The sequence below is a fragment of the Gavia stellata genome, chromosome 7, assembly GCF_030936135.1.
Source record: "Gavia stellata isolate bGavSte3 chromosome 7, bGavSte3.hap2, whole genome shotgun sequence".
Classification (NCBI taxonomy): domain Eukaryota; kingdom Metazoa; phylum Chordata; class Aves; order Gaviiformes; family Gaviidae; genus Gavia; species Gavia stellata.
Genome location: NC_082600.1, coordinates 26,682,733 through 26,698,777, shown reverse-complemented (window position 1 = coordinate 26,698,777; position 16,045 = coordinate 26,682,733). Strand labels below are relative to the sequence as shown.

The window sequence follows — 16,045 nt, the reverse complement described above, 5'->3', positions numbered from 1 at the left end:
GGAAAGAGGCAGGTTAAGATCCTGTGATGTTTCCCATAGTGGGATGGCCTGTTGGACTCTAGTATCACGATGCATTAAGGAAGGCAAGGCAGGCGGACTGTTTCCAATGGTACTGGAAGACCTGGGTGTTTTGTTAGACCAAGTCATGCTAGCCTACGCTAGATCACAGATGTACATGGGAGCTCTGGTGAAGCCAAAAAAATGCAACACACAGACTGGGGAGAGGACAGATTAACAGTGAATATGTATATTGTTGTAGCATCTAATCATAGTAATCTCTGAAGGCTGATAGAAGAAAAATATAACTGAAAGAATGCAACAAAATTCTTTTTTTTTTTTTTAACTAGCAAGTTGTTAGCTCTTCCCTTCTATTCCCAGGAATATAAATATTTCACTGATCTCGAAAGCCTCAGGGGTATGTGTGCCTGAGGAAGTCTTGGCAGGTGAAAATACAGTGACTATAGAAGCCAGGTAATGGAAGAGAAGAAACACTTTTTTAACAAGCTATTGGATAAAGATGGCATTGCTGGATGAACAGTAAGTAATAAAATGGAAAATTAGGGATTGACTGAAGAGTCTTGAAGGAGTCAAACTGACCACACAGGAAAAAATAGATCAAAAGATGATCTAAAAATAGATCAATACATCAAATGATGAGACAAGTTGCACATTCAGTTTTCTAGTGGAATGCTTCCTTCTTTGAGCTTATGATACAGTGTCATCTTGTCCTGTCTGAGGCATCAAAACTTCAAGATTCTGGTCTGGTCATAAGGTAGAGGAGCAGTGATCTTATATGTGTCTTACCATGATCCCTGTCCAGTCTTTCCTTAAAGGAAAAGGTTTGTCTATGAGCTGTTGATGTTCATATATACCTTTGAAACTTGTTGATAAGGGTACATTGTGATGAAAACTTTGTGGCATTAGGTCTACTCCTGTTTCAGACTGGGAACTTTTTATCATATTGAAGGTTTTTTTGGAAGAGACAAGTTTGGGAGAGACAAGCAAGTAGGCCTACGATGACTGCGTTCTTTTGGTATATCTCTTAGTCTTGATCTTTGAAATATGTTTCGAACTCTGGATCCCTTTTCCTCCTCACCAGTCAGAAAGATCCAAATGGAAATGAGATGTGTGAACTGGAGAGGATGCAAATGTGGCTCCAAGTAAGAGAAATGGTCTTTAGACTTTGTAGATCTCGAGTCCCCAGCACTTTATAGGCAGCAGGATATGACTGGCTGCTGGCAGAAGAATACTAAGACTAGCAACTAGGGTGTGTGAAGTAGGCATTTTTTGTAGTGCATTGTTTGCTCAGTGTTGTAACACATTGACCAGTGAAACTCAGGATGTGCTGTTTAGGATGTTGCTAATGAAAATTTAAGTCACCTTTCCATTCTCTGCTAAGAGGGGCAGAGAGTTACAACTTCTAGTGATGATGTGTCCCTGTTCATCCTGGTTGACACCTGCAAACTATCAAGAGAAATGCTCAGGCTTTTAGGAGGTTTTTCCTGAATCTGTAGAGCCTGATCTGCAGCACTTATTTTTTTTTTTAATTTTTGGCCATTGTTAACATTTGCTGCTTTAGCTTATTTCAATCATTTGACAAGATCAAAATGAAAATACTCTATTATAGAAAAAAGGTTCCTGAATATGATAATGGGTAGCTATTGAAAGAATAGTATAATGTAGATCAGAAATGTGAAAGATACTAAGGTCCTCTTCTGACTCTTGCTTGTGATTTCTTAAAGGTACTTTAGAATAGGTCTTTGTCTGTAGGATGCTATTCATTAGAAACAAATTCTATCCTGGAATTTTCTTTCATCCTATCTGTATTTGGAGATTTCATATTTCCTGTTTAAATTATAAAGCAGATTAACAAAAACAAAAACCTCAACTCTTATATCCAGCACTTCCAGGTATCATTCTGTGTTGTGGCCTTGCTTTCGGTCTTGAGTTTATTGAGAAATAAATTTCTCTGAATAAATCAAGACTGTGGAGGCCAATTCTTTTAAGCTTAAATGTCTCTACTGTCAAGAAGGCAAGTGCATTGCACTCATAAACTTATACTGTAATGCTTAAAAATTTAAAAAAAAAAAAAAGAAAAAGAAAAAAGTATTTTGGCATTGTGCAATAATTTGTCTTTTGGCTTATTAGCATTGTATTGAACTAAGTATAACAGTACACATATGCGCTGTTAGGTTTTCTAACACTAGGCTCTATTTATGGATATGGCTGTGACAACCCACATGTTCTTCCCTCCCCCATTTCTTGATGTTCGATAATAAATAGAAGTATACCAAGTGGGTTGTCCTCCTTCCATGAGAGCTTTTGGGGATTTACTATCCCATTGTGTTCTTCACTCAGCATGTTCCTTTCAGCTTGTGACCTTTTTGCTGTCCCCAGCAATTCAAAAATTGTGGCAAAACTTTATGAATCATTCTATCATGAGAGATATTAGCTGTATATTATCTTGCCTTTTACAGACTCCACATAGAACATACTGATGTGAGAAGAGATGTTTGAAAATAGGGATGCCTGAAGCGTGCCGTGCAGCACACACTGCTCTCCTGTCATACTGTCAGTGTCAGAAAAAATATTCTGAAGTCCCTCACTGCTAGTGAAAAACAGGAATCTTAGCAAGCAGGAGAGTTTGAACCCATCGTGATACAGCTCAATGTGAAAACTAACTTTATTCTTGTAGATCCACACCAATAACTACCTTCCCTGTAAAGCCCCACTAGCCTGCCTTGCTTGGGTTTTGGGGGGGGGGGTTTGTTTGTTTTTTTGTGTGTGTGTGGTTTTGTTTGTTTGGGTGTTTTTGTTTTCCACTACCACAATCTCTGAAGCTGCAAGCTATTCTTTATGAAGATTTTGGTATCTGCTTTGGTCCAGGTGATATACATAATTTTCTTTTAAGCCAAAGTAACAATTGATTTGTTGCTAAGTATTTACCTCTACAAAGGGAAGAATACAGTTTCATCAAGTGCATAGGAGGACTAGTGACTAGAAAATGAAGCCACCTTACTGAGCACAGATGTGTTGGGGGTGCCCCAGCAATCCACCAAAGCAACATCATGGCAAGCTAATTATAGCAGCTGAAATGTCTCAGCGCATGGCACAGTAACACCCATCTGGGTGGGCTGGCTGCAGCTAAATCTTGCACTTTTGATGGTCTCTCTCATTCCAAATCCCTTGCCTGTATTTAATCCTGCTGTAGTTTAAACACCTGTCTATCTGGAATGTGTGAAATGTCCCTACTACCCATGCTAAGCTATTTGCTCACCTGCTTTGCTTAGAAAGACAGCTTTCAAATAAACAATGATACAGTATTAGAGAGGAAAGCATATCACATTAATAGAGCAGGGGTGAGGTGGTAATTCATCAGACAAAATAGTTCTTGGTATCAAGATGATGAGGAGAGAGAATTGGATAAAGTCATCTTCATTTCACACATTGGATGTGTTAGCAAAGTTGTCATCACTGTTGCTGACAAGCTAAGAATTGTATATATTCTACTTCATTTACCTTGTTGGCCTCTGTGTTTGCCTCATTTGCCATTCTTGCTTCTTTTCAGACAATAAACTCTTTGTGGCTAGAAACTGTCATTGTTAGGTATTTGTATAGTGCCTGGCACAATCAGAACTAAACCTAAGTTTAAGTTTTCTCTTATTGCGATGAAAAAGCTTTAATTTTTAATTAAATTCTACAGAAGACCAGAACATTTAAGGGTGAGGCAGAGACACCAAAATGCCACCTGATGCTGTTTTCCATATAAGATGGATAGCACTGCCCATTACTAAGCTTGCCCTATACGTCCCACTATAAGACCTTGTTTTAAATTGCTTGTAATGTTCTGAAACTTCATCCATTTGGACTTATGTTTTCTGTGCTTAATATTCAGTTTTCAGACCACTTCGGGCAAGGTGAAGTGTTCCAGTCAAAACCAAGGCTGGATAAAAAAAATAATTCTGTGCATTTGAATATCTACAGAACTTTTGTTTTAAATCCTGGATCTCCCATGCTTTGGAATAGCAATCTGGAATTTAAAATTTTGTCCAAGTTTGATTGCACAGTAACTATCAGAAAAGCTTCAGGTGAAATATACTCAGCAGCACTTTCTATAGCTTCTCAGCTTCCTGGAGGTTCCCTCCACACTGAGGATGCTAAACTGAATTTCTCTGTATTTGCACTTCTAGAGTCTGAGGCTTGAGACCCCATTCTCCTGTGTTCTCAGTGACCTGGTTCATGTTGGGTTGGGAGCCTGTCTGACTTAAATGCCGAATGAGTGGGAGTTCTGCCAAGGTGTGGAGAACAGCTAGGACACGGAGGTTGTGAAATTTGGACCTGGACATAATTTGGGAGAGGACACTGAGAACCATTCAGGCGAAAGGACAGAAATGGAAGGAATGGCACTGTGGTAAATGTGGTCCAATGAGGAGCCCACATTCTGGTACTGGGTGAACAAAGAGGTTGGCAAAGAGCAAGAGAGGGGGATACAACTAGAACCACTTGGATATAGGGCATGTGAGCAACTGGAAGAGGAACTAAGAATAAAAGTGTGGGAAGACAGATCAAATAAGTACTCCTATGGAAAGTTCTAGGACTGAAATGGTGTGGCTCAGGGGCTAGAAGTAGTGGGGAGGCCAGTGCTGGAAGTCTGTAAGAATGAAACTGGACTGAGCAGAATAAGGAGAATGACACCTGAAACGTGGAAGCTGGGACTGACTAGGTAAGAATAATGACACACAGATAAGGAGCAAGAATGGGAAAGGATAGAGCTGAGAAGGGATGAGACAAAAACTGTTGCTTTTAGAGAAGTGAGCAGAAGCCTAGTATGTAACCACTATAATTTAATCCTGTCCAGAACTTGAAGTAGGAGTTAAGATTTCTGAACTTACGGAGTACTTAGATGCCTTGTACTGCTAGGCCACAGAAGGAGTGGCAATCTACTGTGTTGCCAGTTGCAATGTTAGTTCATGTTCCAAAGTTCAGTCAGAGGATGCGAAGTCTGCAGTCCTGCACAAGTCTATTGTAGGTATGAGTGTAGTGTATTGCAATGAAGCTGGTATGTACTTGTTTGAGTAATTGCACACAAATTCTGGTAAAAGAGCATTGTTAAGATCTTAAAGATGGAAATTCACAAGCTATACTTAAAGTCACACTTAAGTGACTTAGGAAGCATCACCTTTGAGATATGGAGCAGATGCAGGGCTAGTTGTTAGACTCTTCTTTGTGTCCTATGTCTTGGCTATATGCCTTCCAGTTGCCACAGAAGTGAGCAGGGGCAATACAGATAAGTCTTGCTTGCCATATGACCTTAATCTTGGTGCAGAACCAGGTCTGCTCTGTGCCTCTAAAAGCAGCATATGATCATGTAATTAAAGGCAATCATAAACTTAATTCTGGCAATGCCTGACTGGGAATCTTTAGCTTTGCAACCTTTGTAGTGTTTTGTAGCCATCATAAAATTTGTGGGGTTTTTTTAAATGTAAACTAATACTTATGTTGCTGTAGTAGATACTGTTACGTTATGTATTTAGGCTCCCTTAAATAAACTAACAGATAGTGTCTACTTGCAGAGTTTGATCTTTCAAGAAGATAAGCAATGCAAGAAGAATGCTCAGAGAAAGGAACAATGGAATACATTTTTTATATGCTTAAAAACGCATAGATAATTTCTTTAGAGCTTGATACAGAATCATAGAATGGTTTGAGTTGGAAGGGACCCTAAAGATCATCTGGTTCCAACCCCCCTGCCAGGGGTTGGGACACCTTCCACTAGACCATGTTGCTCAAAGCCCTGTCCAACCTGGCCTTGAACACTTTCAGCATTGGGGCAGCTGCAATTTGTCTGGATAACCTTTTCTAGTGCCTCACCACCCTCATGGTGAAGAATTTCTTCCCAATATCTAATTTAAATCTTCCTTCTTTCAGTTTAAAGCCTTTACCCATTGTCCTATCACTACATGCCCTGGCAAAAAGTCCCTCTCCAACTTTCTTGCAGGCCCCCTTCAAGTACTGGAAGGCTGCTACAAGGTCTCCCCAGACAATACTCTTCTCCAGGCTGAACAACCCCAACTCTCTCAGCCTGTCTTCACAGGAGAGGTGCTCCAGCCCTCTGATCATCTTTGTGGCCGCCCTCTGAACCTGCTCCAACAGGTCCATGTCCTTCTTATGTTGGGGGCCCCAGAGCTGAATGCAGTACTCCAGGTGGGATCTTAGGAGAGCAGAGTAGAGGGGCAGAATCACCTCCCTCAACCTGTTGGTCACACTTCTTTTGATGCAGCCCAGGATACGGTTGGCTTTCTGGGCTGCAAGCACACATTGCTGGCACATGTTGAGCTTCTCGTCAACCAACACCCCCAAGTCCTTTTCCTCAGGGCTGCTCTCAATCCATTCTCTGCCCAGCCTGTATTTGTGTTTGGGATTGCCCTGACCTATGTGCAGGACCTTGCGCTTGGCCTTGTTGAACTTCATGAGGTTTGCATGGGCCTACCTCTGAAGCCTGTCAAGGTCCCTCTGGATGGCATCCCTTCCCTCCAGTGTGTCGACCGCACCACACAGCTTGGTGTCATCAGCAAACTTGCTGAGGGTGTGCTCAATCCCACTGTCCATATCGCCGACAAAGATGTTAAACAGCGTGGGTCCCAATACCGACCCCTGAGGAATGCCACATGTCACTGGTCTCCGCTTGGACATGGAGCCGTTGTCCGCAACTCTTTGAGCGCAACCATCCAGCCAATTCCTTATCCACTGAGTGCTCCGTCAAATCCATGTCTCTCCAATTTAGAGACAAGGATGTCATATGGGACAGTGTCAAATGCTTTGCACGAGTCCAGGTAGATTATGTCAGTTGCTCTTCCCTTACCCACCAATGCTGTAACCCCATTGTAGAAGGCCACCAAATTTGTCAGGCATGATTTGCCCTTAGTGAAGCCTTGTAGGCTGTTGCCAATCACCTCATTTTCCATGTGCCTTAGCATAGTTTCCAGGTGGATCTTCGCCATAATCATGCTGGGCACAGAGGTGAGACTGACTGTCCTGTAGTTGCCCGGGTCTTCCTTTTTAAAAATGGGGGTTATATTTCCCCTTTTCCAGTCAGCGGGAACTTCCCGGACTGCCACGACTTCTTAAATATGATGGATAGTGGCTTAGCAACTTTATCTGCTGGTTAAGCATATATATAACAAACAGACATCTAATGTGATATTAGGCTGTCGTTAGCTAGTGCATTCACTTGTGTGAACAGTTTGGAAGTGGTTGGATGACAAGTTTCTTTCATGTGTGGTAGAGTTAGTTTTTGATTTTTATATCCAAGGTACATAAGCTGTTGGGTTGTGCCTGTACATGTGCATAGAGAGGGGTAGAGAGAGGACAGATATGTATGGCTGGCTTAGTGACACAGCTCATGATGACTGGGCAGATGCTCTGGTCTCTGCTCAGTGTAATATGAGCTTCTAGCTTTTGATTAGTGCATGCAGAGTTAAATTTTCACATGGCAGGAACGTGATGTTGCTTTTCTTACTTTGGGATTTTTGCCCCATCTTTGTCCTTTTCCTCCTTTGTTCTTTTGTGAATGAGAAGGGTTGTAGTTTTAATGCTGGTACTTGAATTCTTCTCAAGCATGGTGGCTGTTGGTGTCACCTCTCCCACTGCTTTATGCAACTAGCACAGTTTTTCTGCATCTGAAGATTTCCCTTCTCTAGCAGTCTTACTTCTCTTCGTACGTACTCTATCCAGTTTACTTAGTGACATCTTTTACTCTTTTCTTGGCTTTTAATTGTTTCTGATGTGCTTTTTTTTCTTTTTTTTCCCCCCTTTTTAGTTAACAAACCTGAACTTGGCAAGTGGCGCTATAAGCAAGGGGAATGCAGCCACCCCACAGAGCTACCAGTCACCACTCAACAAAAGAGGGTCGGTGTGGGCTGTTCAGTCAGCCACTCATACAGCTGACAAAAGATCTGTCTCTTCAGCAATCAGGTAAGTTAAAATTGCTGCTCTAGTTTTTTGAAGAAGAATGCAATGCACTTAAGAGCTGATTCGTAACTTATGTTTGGCTTCTTGCTCAGAAGCTAACATCTAAGGGCTGGTACTGGTTCTTCTCAGGACTGTCCTAGAAACTAGGCCTGTGAAAATAGAGATATGTTCCCAGAGCTGGCAGGTTCATGGTGAAATAAGGGCATAGATGAACATGTAGAATGAAAGGGAGATGCCTGTTTCTCTTTGATCATTTCTCATCCCTGCATCTGTTAAGTTTTGGTTTGCTGGTGTTGAGACATGTATGCAGAATGTAGACTTATACCTGATAATGCAGAAATGTCCACTAAGGCCTCATCTTCATGCTTTTTCCTTGAATGTCAAATTTAGATTGTTCAAAGATAGAGTGGCATCTTGCAGTGTTTATAAAAGTTTCTTTTTTAGATGGCTTCTTTATGCTCTTTATTAATTTTGGACGTTGGAATTTATATTTCTAGCTGATATACTTACGGGACTCAGGGCAGAGGACTGTGATTCTGCAGTAAAACCATTCTTCCTGGGATTGAAAGAGCAGCAAGATTTACCCCAAGGATTCTGGATCTTGGAAGCTAGGAGCAAGGCAAACTTGCTGCAGTAGGCTAGGCTGAATACAGGCCCAGAACTGCTGGAGATTTGAGTTCTTCCTTTGCCACTTCAGTAAATATTATTTATTCCTTTGCCTAAGCCTTCATTTTTGTCTTTTAAAATAGAATAATGAGGCAGAGCTTCTCCAACACATGAGTTCAGGACTGGAAAGCACTGTATACATGTAAATACCGATTCTTGTCATTGGTGCCTGAATACTACTGGAAAATGGAGGGAGGCGAGAGAGGCAGACACGTGGTACAGAAGGCAGGTGACCTGAATGGTCATCCTTTCCCAAATGGGTCTTTCCCAAATGGGAATGGGATTTGGAAAGCCCAAGTAAAATTGTTCTTATTTCATCAGTCACTACTTTTCATCCTGCCTAAAGAGGAATGTGAGAAATGAATTCCTGGCCTGTTTCTGTTCCAGCACAATGTTTGCCTCTGGGGTTTAGAGTTATTGAGAAAGGGGGTGGTGATTCTGCTCTTGGAACCTAGCCAGGCGAGCTATTACCTAATCCAAATAAAGGACCTATCCAACAGGTGTAAACTACCTTCCCCTCCTACATAGCTTGAGAGAGCAGCAGAGTGCAGGCTGTCCTAGAGCTTCCAATCCTTTCTCAACTCTGTTTGCACCTCTGCATGGAGTCAAAGACATAACTGGAAAAGGATTACTCATGGTCAAAATCTTCTGTTGCAGAACTCTGCAGAAGTCACTGCAATTACCATGTTGCTCTGAAACAATTTCAGTTATATGTTACCTGTAGTTCTGAGAACCCACCTTTTAATGCCCAGAACTCCACTCTGAACAACTTCCAGGGCTGTGCCTCATCTAGCATTGTATGTACAGTTTAATGCTTTTAGAAATTCTGATTTATTTTGTACAGCAATCCAAAAGTAGTTCAGAATTGTCTGGCCACAGCTGGTATAAGATTCCATCTTCAAACCTTTTATGAACCATTTGGTCTTTCAGTACTTCAGCTGCTCTGTTTTTATCCTCAGAGCAAGAGACAGAAAGATGTCTTAAAACCCTTTATTGAATTAATTTATCTTCATGGCTGCTTGTATTGAATGGCCAGAATACCGGGAGTTAAGTTTTATGTAAATCTGGAAATTAAAATAAAGGTATTCTTGAGGCAGTGCTGGATTACTTGGGCTGTGGACTTTTATTTAATGAGAGAATTCCAAAAGGACTATCAAGTCATGATATAAGGAGACGACTATCTTATATTGTAAATGCCTTTTTTGCTACTTGATCTGTTACATTGGAGCAAGCAGTTCATAGAGGGTCATCTGATGGGTGTCAGCCGGTGCTCAGTGCTGGATGACTGTTTGAAAAAAAGCTTGCTGTTTTGTTCCATTAAGGTTCTGGTCTTTCAGTTGTAGGATTCAGCAAGGATGGAAAAGTTTTGTAAATGAGTCTCTTATCTGGTTTGCACTTGGCTCCAGTTCAAACATCTGCCTCTGAAACTCAGTCCTTATAGTTTTTGTATGGCTCTGTGGTAAATCTAAGCCATTTTAGTGCTGCTGAAGTTGGTTTGAAAATTTTGGCTTGATGCTTGCAATCTATAGGATTCAGGCTATTCTTACTGACAAATCTTCCTCCTCTTTAATTCCCACTGTCCCAATACTGACTTATCTAAATGTTTCTCAAAAGTAGTTCTCCCTTCTTTTGTTGAATTTTCTTTGGCTGTATGAGATGAGGTGCCAAATCAGCAGTCTGCTTGCCAAAAGGCAAAGGAGATCTCCAGTCTGTAATATAGAGACAGAGAACGGTTCTGGATACATTAAAATGTTATTTTATAACTCTGCACTGCTGCATCTTTTGAGATTTTTTTGTCACTTTCTATAAGCATCGGCGCTATTCCCACTCAAATGATGGTTTAGGCTTTCACTGTGGCCCAGACAAAGAAGCCTGCAGGGCTACACAAGAGGTGAGGTGTTCCAAGATGTACATGGGCTTACTTCTGACTACTGCAACATGGCTGTCAGCCTCTGCCACATTTGCTGCAGGCCTGCCTTTGTTGCCCACTGTAGCTCATTGAGGCTATGCCAATTAACCCTAGTCCTGTCTCAGTGCCCTGTTTCAGTTCTATCACAGCTTCTCACTCTATCCATCAGGCAGGATTGTCACCCTTTCACATTCTGCTGTAAAGGCACTAAACGTGGTTACGTGTTTTGTAGTAGAAGTATTTAAGATTCCCATATATAATTTTTATCACAATTTTAGTAGTGCAATCGAAGGACAAAAAATATGAAAGTGATTCCTCATTATCCAGTGAAACTAATTTCCAGTCACTGAAGCCAAGACCTTACTAGAACTGCTCTTGAAAAAGCATTCTCTTGAAAGCATTCTCAGTTGCATAATAAAGGTGAAAAAATCAGGTGTTTAAGAAAATGAAGCTTGTTGATTCAGAACCTAAACTAACTTTCGAGTACATGTTGGCAAGTAGTTGCATAATCCCTAGTGGTGGGGATGGTAGATGTTCCTAGAAGCTTCTGGCACTGGAATCTGCAGCTGCTGTGTCACTTCTTTTTTTTGAAAGAGAGTGGATTTCTCCTCCTCTGTAGGTCACTTAATCTGGACCAAAGCTAGTGAGAAAGATTTCTTTCTAACTGGTACAGATTTCTGTGTTTTCAGTGGGTGCCTTGGATTCAACAGCAGCCATCCTTGCACAGGTTCATCTTTTAAAACTCATATGGGCAGTCTGTTGGCAAGAATTCAGCAGTGAAATGGTCAGTATTTTCTCAGACCTCTGCTTCATTAGCTTCTTGTTCTTTCATAACATCTTTCTCAAACCTAAAGACAAGACAAACATAGCTCTTCTAAAGTATTCAGCATATTTTTTCCTTGGATCTTCTGACAGATTTATCTAACTTGGTTAGGGGAGGCAGGCAAGCAAGCTTCCCTGTCATCAGAGGGTAGAATGGCAGTCCAAATTACACCAGATAGCCTGGGAGGGCTACTGCAGTCAGAAACAAGGGATTCTCCTCTTTTCATTGCTTAACATGCCCGAAATACTACTTAGCTCATAATTTCAGTCAAGGTGCTCAGGTTTATCGAGAAATGATGTTTTGTTGACAGGCTGTCTAATCTGGGTTAAATTGTATAAAACCAGACTTTTTCAATTTTCTGATCTAAGGGTTTCTAAGTTTAATTTGCTCTGGTGTCATTCTCAGTGATAGTAACAGCGGCAGCTGCTCAGGGCTTCATGGGCTCTGTGCACATACCTGCCATATGTCCAGTTTCCCAAACAGGCTCTGCTTTGTGTGTTTTCATTTTTATTTTTCCTTACCTGGAAGTATTGAATGGGGTGGGAAACTAGAAGATGCTGTGCAGACATTTGGCATTTCAGGCTTCAGGAACCCCAAACAGTATATCTCATGTCTATAAATTCTGGAAATATCTTATGTGCAGTAAGCCTGCAGCTTTTTGAAGAACTCAGACTTCATGCCCATTCACAGCATAGTTAGAGCATTCACATAGTAGGTGCTGCTGGGTCACGTTGCATATATTTACTATTCATGTACAAATCAACTGAACAATATGGGTGCAGGAAATCCAGTACCACCTAAAACATTAGCTTCCTATGCCTGTTCTGGTAGCAGATATGTTATTTATTTGCATCCCAAAAATTCTACACAGAAAAATGATTGTACACTCCACTCTCTTGAACACCCAAGCTCACAAACTAAGACCCCTGTGCCGCATCCCCTGACAATCTTATACTGCTTTTGCAGTCTCCCAAACCGGGACCTTCTTTTTAATCACTGGGTAGTGATTTCAGCTGGGTAGTGGATACTTTATATCCTCCTTCCTCACCTAGTGCCTACTACTGCTTCGTGCTGGTTTCATTTACTGCTAGAGGTACATGTACTATGTGTTCTAGGTGTCAGATGTTCTGCTCTGATCATACTAAGTATATATCCTTTGACTTGTGAGGACGTGGAAGAGTCTCTGATCTCTTTTGAGAGTTTGTTCTGTGCTGGTGTAAGTGGCTTTTCTATTTCCACTGAAACTTTGAGTTTTGCCAGAAAGACCCCAGACAACTGTCACAGGCTAATTGTGGTTCACCCGTCTTGATCCTTTGTGTCAAAGGGGCAGCTTTCTGCATTTGATGTAAAGGGAAGGTGAAAGTGGCTTCATTGTTTCCCTGGTTTTTATTTTAAATTTGTAAAATAAGAATGTAGAATAAGAAATCGGGCTTGGACCCTGACTAGACAGGCTCTGAAGAGCTGTGAGAAGACTGATACTATAATAGCCAAGAGATGTGCTAATGTGCAAGGTGATTCTCACAATGATAGAAGGGTGAGCAGTTGATGGGACAGTCTTGCTTTTTTGCAAGACTCATTAGCTAGGCCAGAATGGGCTTAGCATGGCAGAAGCAGCATGGATGTTGCAGTAGGGGCTGTGGGAAAGAGTTAACTATGTATGGGCTTGCAGCTAGGAGTACAAAGGAGAGAATTCCAAGGGATCTTGGCAGCTAATGCCAAGTTTTTATGTGAATAAATCTATTTCTCTTTACTACATATGTGCTGCCTTGTAGTTCTGAATCTTGAGGGTTGATAGTGACTTTATTCTCTTCCAAATCATTTGTTTCAAGCTCCCTGCAGTCTCTTGCAAGGTAGTGGCTGCCTGACTGCTGTCCTGTGCTGCACTTACCAAGTAGTCAAAGCCTTTTGCACAGCATCTGGGTGCAAGCTAACTTGGAGACTGTGCTGCACTTATGCCTCTGGAGGAAATGAAGGGAGAAGGCAGCAGGCACTGAGGGCTACACAATAGGCCTTTAGTTCTGTTTGAGCAAACTGCATTGACCTTAACACCTCCCTAGCTAAGCAGCACAGAAGTGCCAGAGCAGTAGCAGACCAACAGCTCTGAGTCCAGCTCTGTGCTAGCGTAGCCATGTGTCTGTTCCTTGCTCCTCATACCACTTGTCCTCTTCTCTTTTCTCTTTACCTCTTTACCTTAATGCCTAAATTAATTCAATTTCTTTATTTGAGGTGGAGGAGTAATTGAGAGTGGGTACAATGATTTTTCTGTGACGGATCCCCTGTCTGTGTCTCCTCGGCAGCTCTGTCACGCTGATTCTGCCTGCGGTCCTTGAGAAGCAGCATTTCTGAGTGCCCCAAATTTGGGGTTTGGTCTATTATTACCTTCTGCTCAGAGGAGGTTTGAGAAGGGTGGGGAAGAAATAGAAGTACTGCCTGGGTAGCTGTACATTCTTGCAACTCATCCTGTCTCTAGTTTGTGCATGTTCTTCCTCTGCCTGTGCATATTTGTGCCTGTAACAGCCTTCCCCAACCCTGGCAACCTCTTACCTTTTTTTAACACATCTCCCAGGGTCACCGGTGACGACTTGTTAACTGTGGAAGTGAATTGGCTGACTTAAACTTCAGAAATACATGGCTTGCCTTGTATTTTTTTTTCTGTATATATTTTGGTCACACTAAAGAAATTTGTGATGGCAGGTCCAATTACTCTCCATCCTGCTCGGAAATTGCCCTGAGCCTCGGCACCATGGATTGGCACAGTCCTGAAGGATCCCTGCTTCCCACAGCTAGGCCTTGGCTCTGTCTGTCTGGAGCCTCCAGGAGAGGAAAGGCGGAAAGCTCGTGACTTGCCCAGACAGTCTGAGGCCTGGCCGTGCAGCCTCGGCTCCCCAGACGCTGTTGAGTCGGACTTGGCTGGCAGCCGCTGCGCTGTTACTTTTCCGAGGTAATAAGTGAGATTAATCGCAGGACCCTTTCCAAAGGCGAAGGGGGTTTGGGCCGCGTGCAGGGAGAGCGTAGGAGCCAGTGCTAGGGCTGTGAGCCGGAGGCGAGAGCTGGGGCCTTGCAGCCGGGCAGAGTGGGGCACCAGCAGACTTGTGCGAGTGTGGCCTCTCCGCTCAGCTACTTCTGGGAGGCTTTGCGGGAGCTGCAGCCTGGGGCTGGCTCTAGCTGAGCAGAGGGCACCACGTCTGCATTACCTGTGTCTGCTGGCCTTGGGCAATTATGGTTTCTGCAAATAGCTCTTGAAATTTGAGGGGGGCAGGTTTCTCTTTGACTGCATGACTTCCTTTCATAGAAGATATGAGGATCTTTCCCATTATTCCCAGCAAGCAGCCCATGTTGGTAGGTGGAGGGGAGTGACAGGGGTTTCATACCTTCCCCCAAGCTAATACTGAATAATGGCTTTGGGTTTTCTCATTTCAGCTGCCTCCACAAACTGACCTTACCCTAATGCAAACATAGGATTTGCCATCCTGGACTGGGCTGCTCATCTGTCTAGTTCTCCCATCCTGTGCTTCAGAGCAACTACCACCACCATCTTCAGTAGAAGTACAGAATGTTCTGATGGGCAACAGTGAAATTCCCTGTTGGGGCGGGGGGGAGCTTGCTTTTACCCTCTGCCTGTTAACAGCTGGCTTGTAGTTCTCACAATACTTTCTATTCTACATAGTCTGGTGTGGATGTTGTTGTTAATCATGTATTTTTACTTTATGGAAAAACTGTAGTGTCATTGAGCTGTAGCAGTGAGTTCCACAGGTGAATTACGTATTATGCAAAACTTTTCTTTTTTAATTTTTTTTTTCCTAAATTTGCCAAAAGTCTCTGCACCCTTATTACAGGAAGGCAAATAGAAATGGTTGGTTTCTTTTCTGCACTATTTATTCTCTGTTTCTATCATCTTGCTTCTTATTTGTCTCTCCTAAACTAAACAGTCCCATTCTTTTCAAGTTCTAAATGGAAATCTTCCCAGCGCTCTAATAATTGTCTGGCTGTCTTTATAGAGATGGCAAGAAATGAAAACAGTACATCAAGTAGGAGTAAAATATTGGGTTTATCTAAATAATACTATTGTATCTTTATTTTCTAACTCATAACTTACATACACTAATATCTTGCTGGCTTCTGACCATGCTAAACACTGATTTTTTTATTAATATGCAGTTGTTTTTTGTTTGATTATTGCAGTAAATGTAAAACTGAGCAACAGGTATAGGCAGTGCATGCTGATACAATTATTTTTTTTTTTCTTTCCTTACCAGTAAACTCTCCTCTTCCTGCTTTCAGCTGCCACCAGTAGATTTTGTTGGCTGTGACAGAAGTCACATGCTGTTTTCTCTTCTAAAAAGCATCTAATTCAATATAGAACAAGTTGAAATCTTTTAGTGTCTTGCATTACTTGACTCATAACCTCCCCCCAGCCTTCCCTGATCTTAGATGTCTTTGAAATATCCTGTGTAGGATCTAGATATTTTATGCTGCAAAGTGACCAGCAGATCTCCCTTTCCTCTGCATTTATTTAAACCTCCCAATCACCATTAAAATAGTCGCTTTCCAGAGCAGTATTCAGAGGGTTAATGTGGCCTTAGCTCTCACTTCAGTAGCTCTCATGGGGGAGACTCTGCTGCTTACAGCTTTCTAGGAATGAGGGGACTGCCATAGTCTGGTGCTCTGTGGAAGCA

General features: G+C 42.1%; 1 protein-coding gene across 1 annotated transcript in view; it reads left to right on the top strand.

Moving 5' to 3' along the window:
- The window catches only part of TTLL5 (tubulin tyrosine ligase like 5), a 142,605-nt gene that overhangs the window by 76,835 nt on the left and 49,725 nt on the right, over nucleotides 1-16,045 (top strand). Inside the window, exon 30 of the mRNA XM_059819381.1 lies at nucleotides 7,820-7,974. Within this exon, the coding sequence (XP_059675364.1) occupies nucleotides 7,820-7,974 (155 nt within the window). The remainder of the gene's footprint in view (nucleotides 1-7,819; nucleotides 7,975-16,045) is intronic.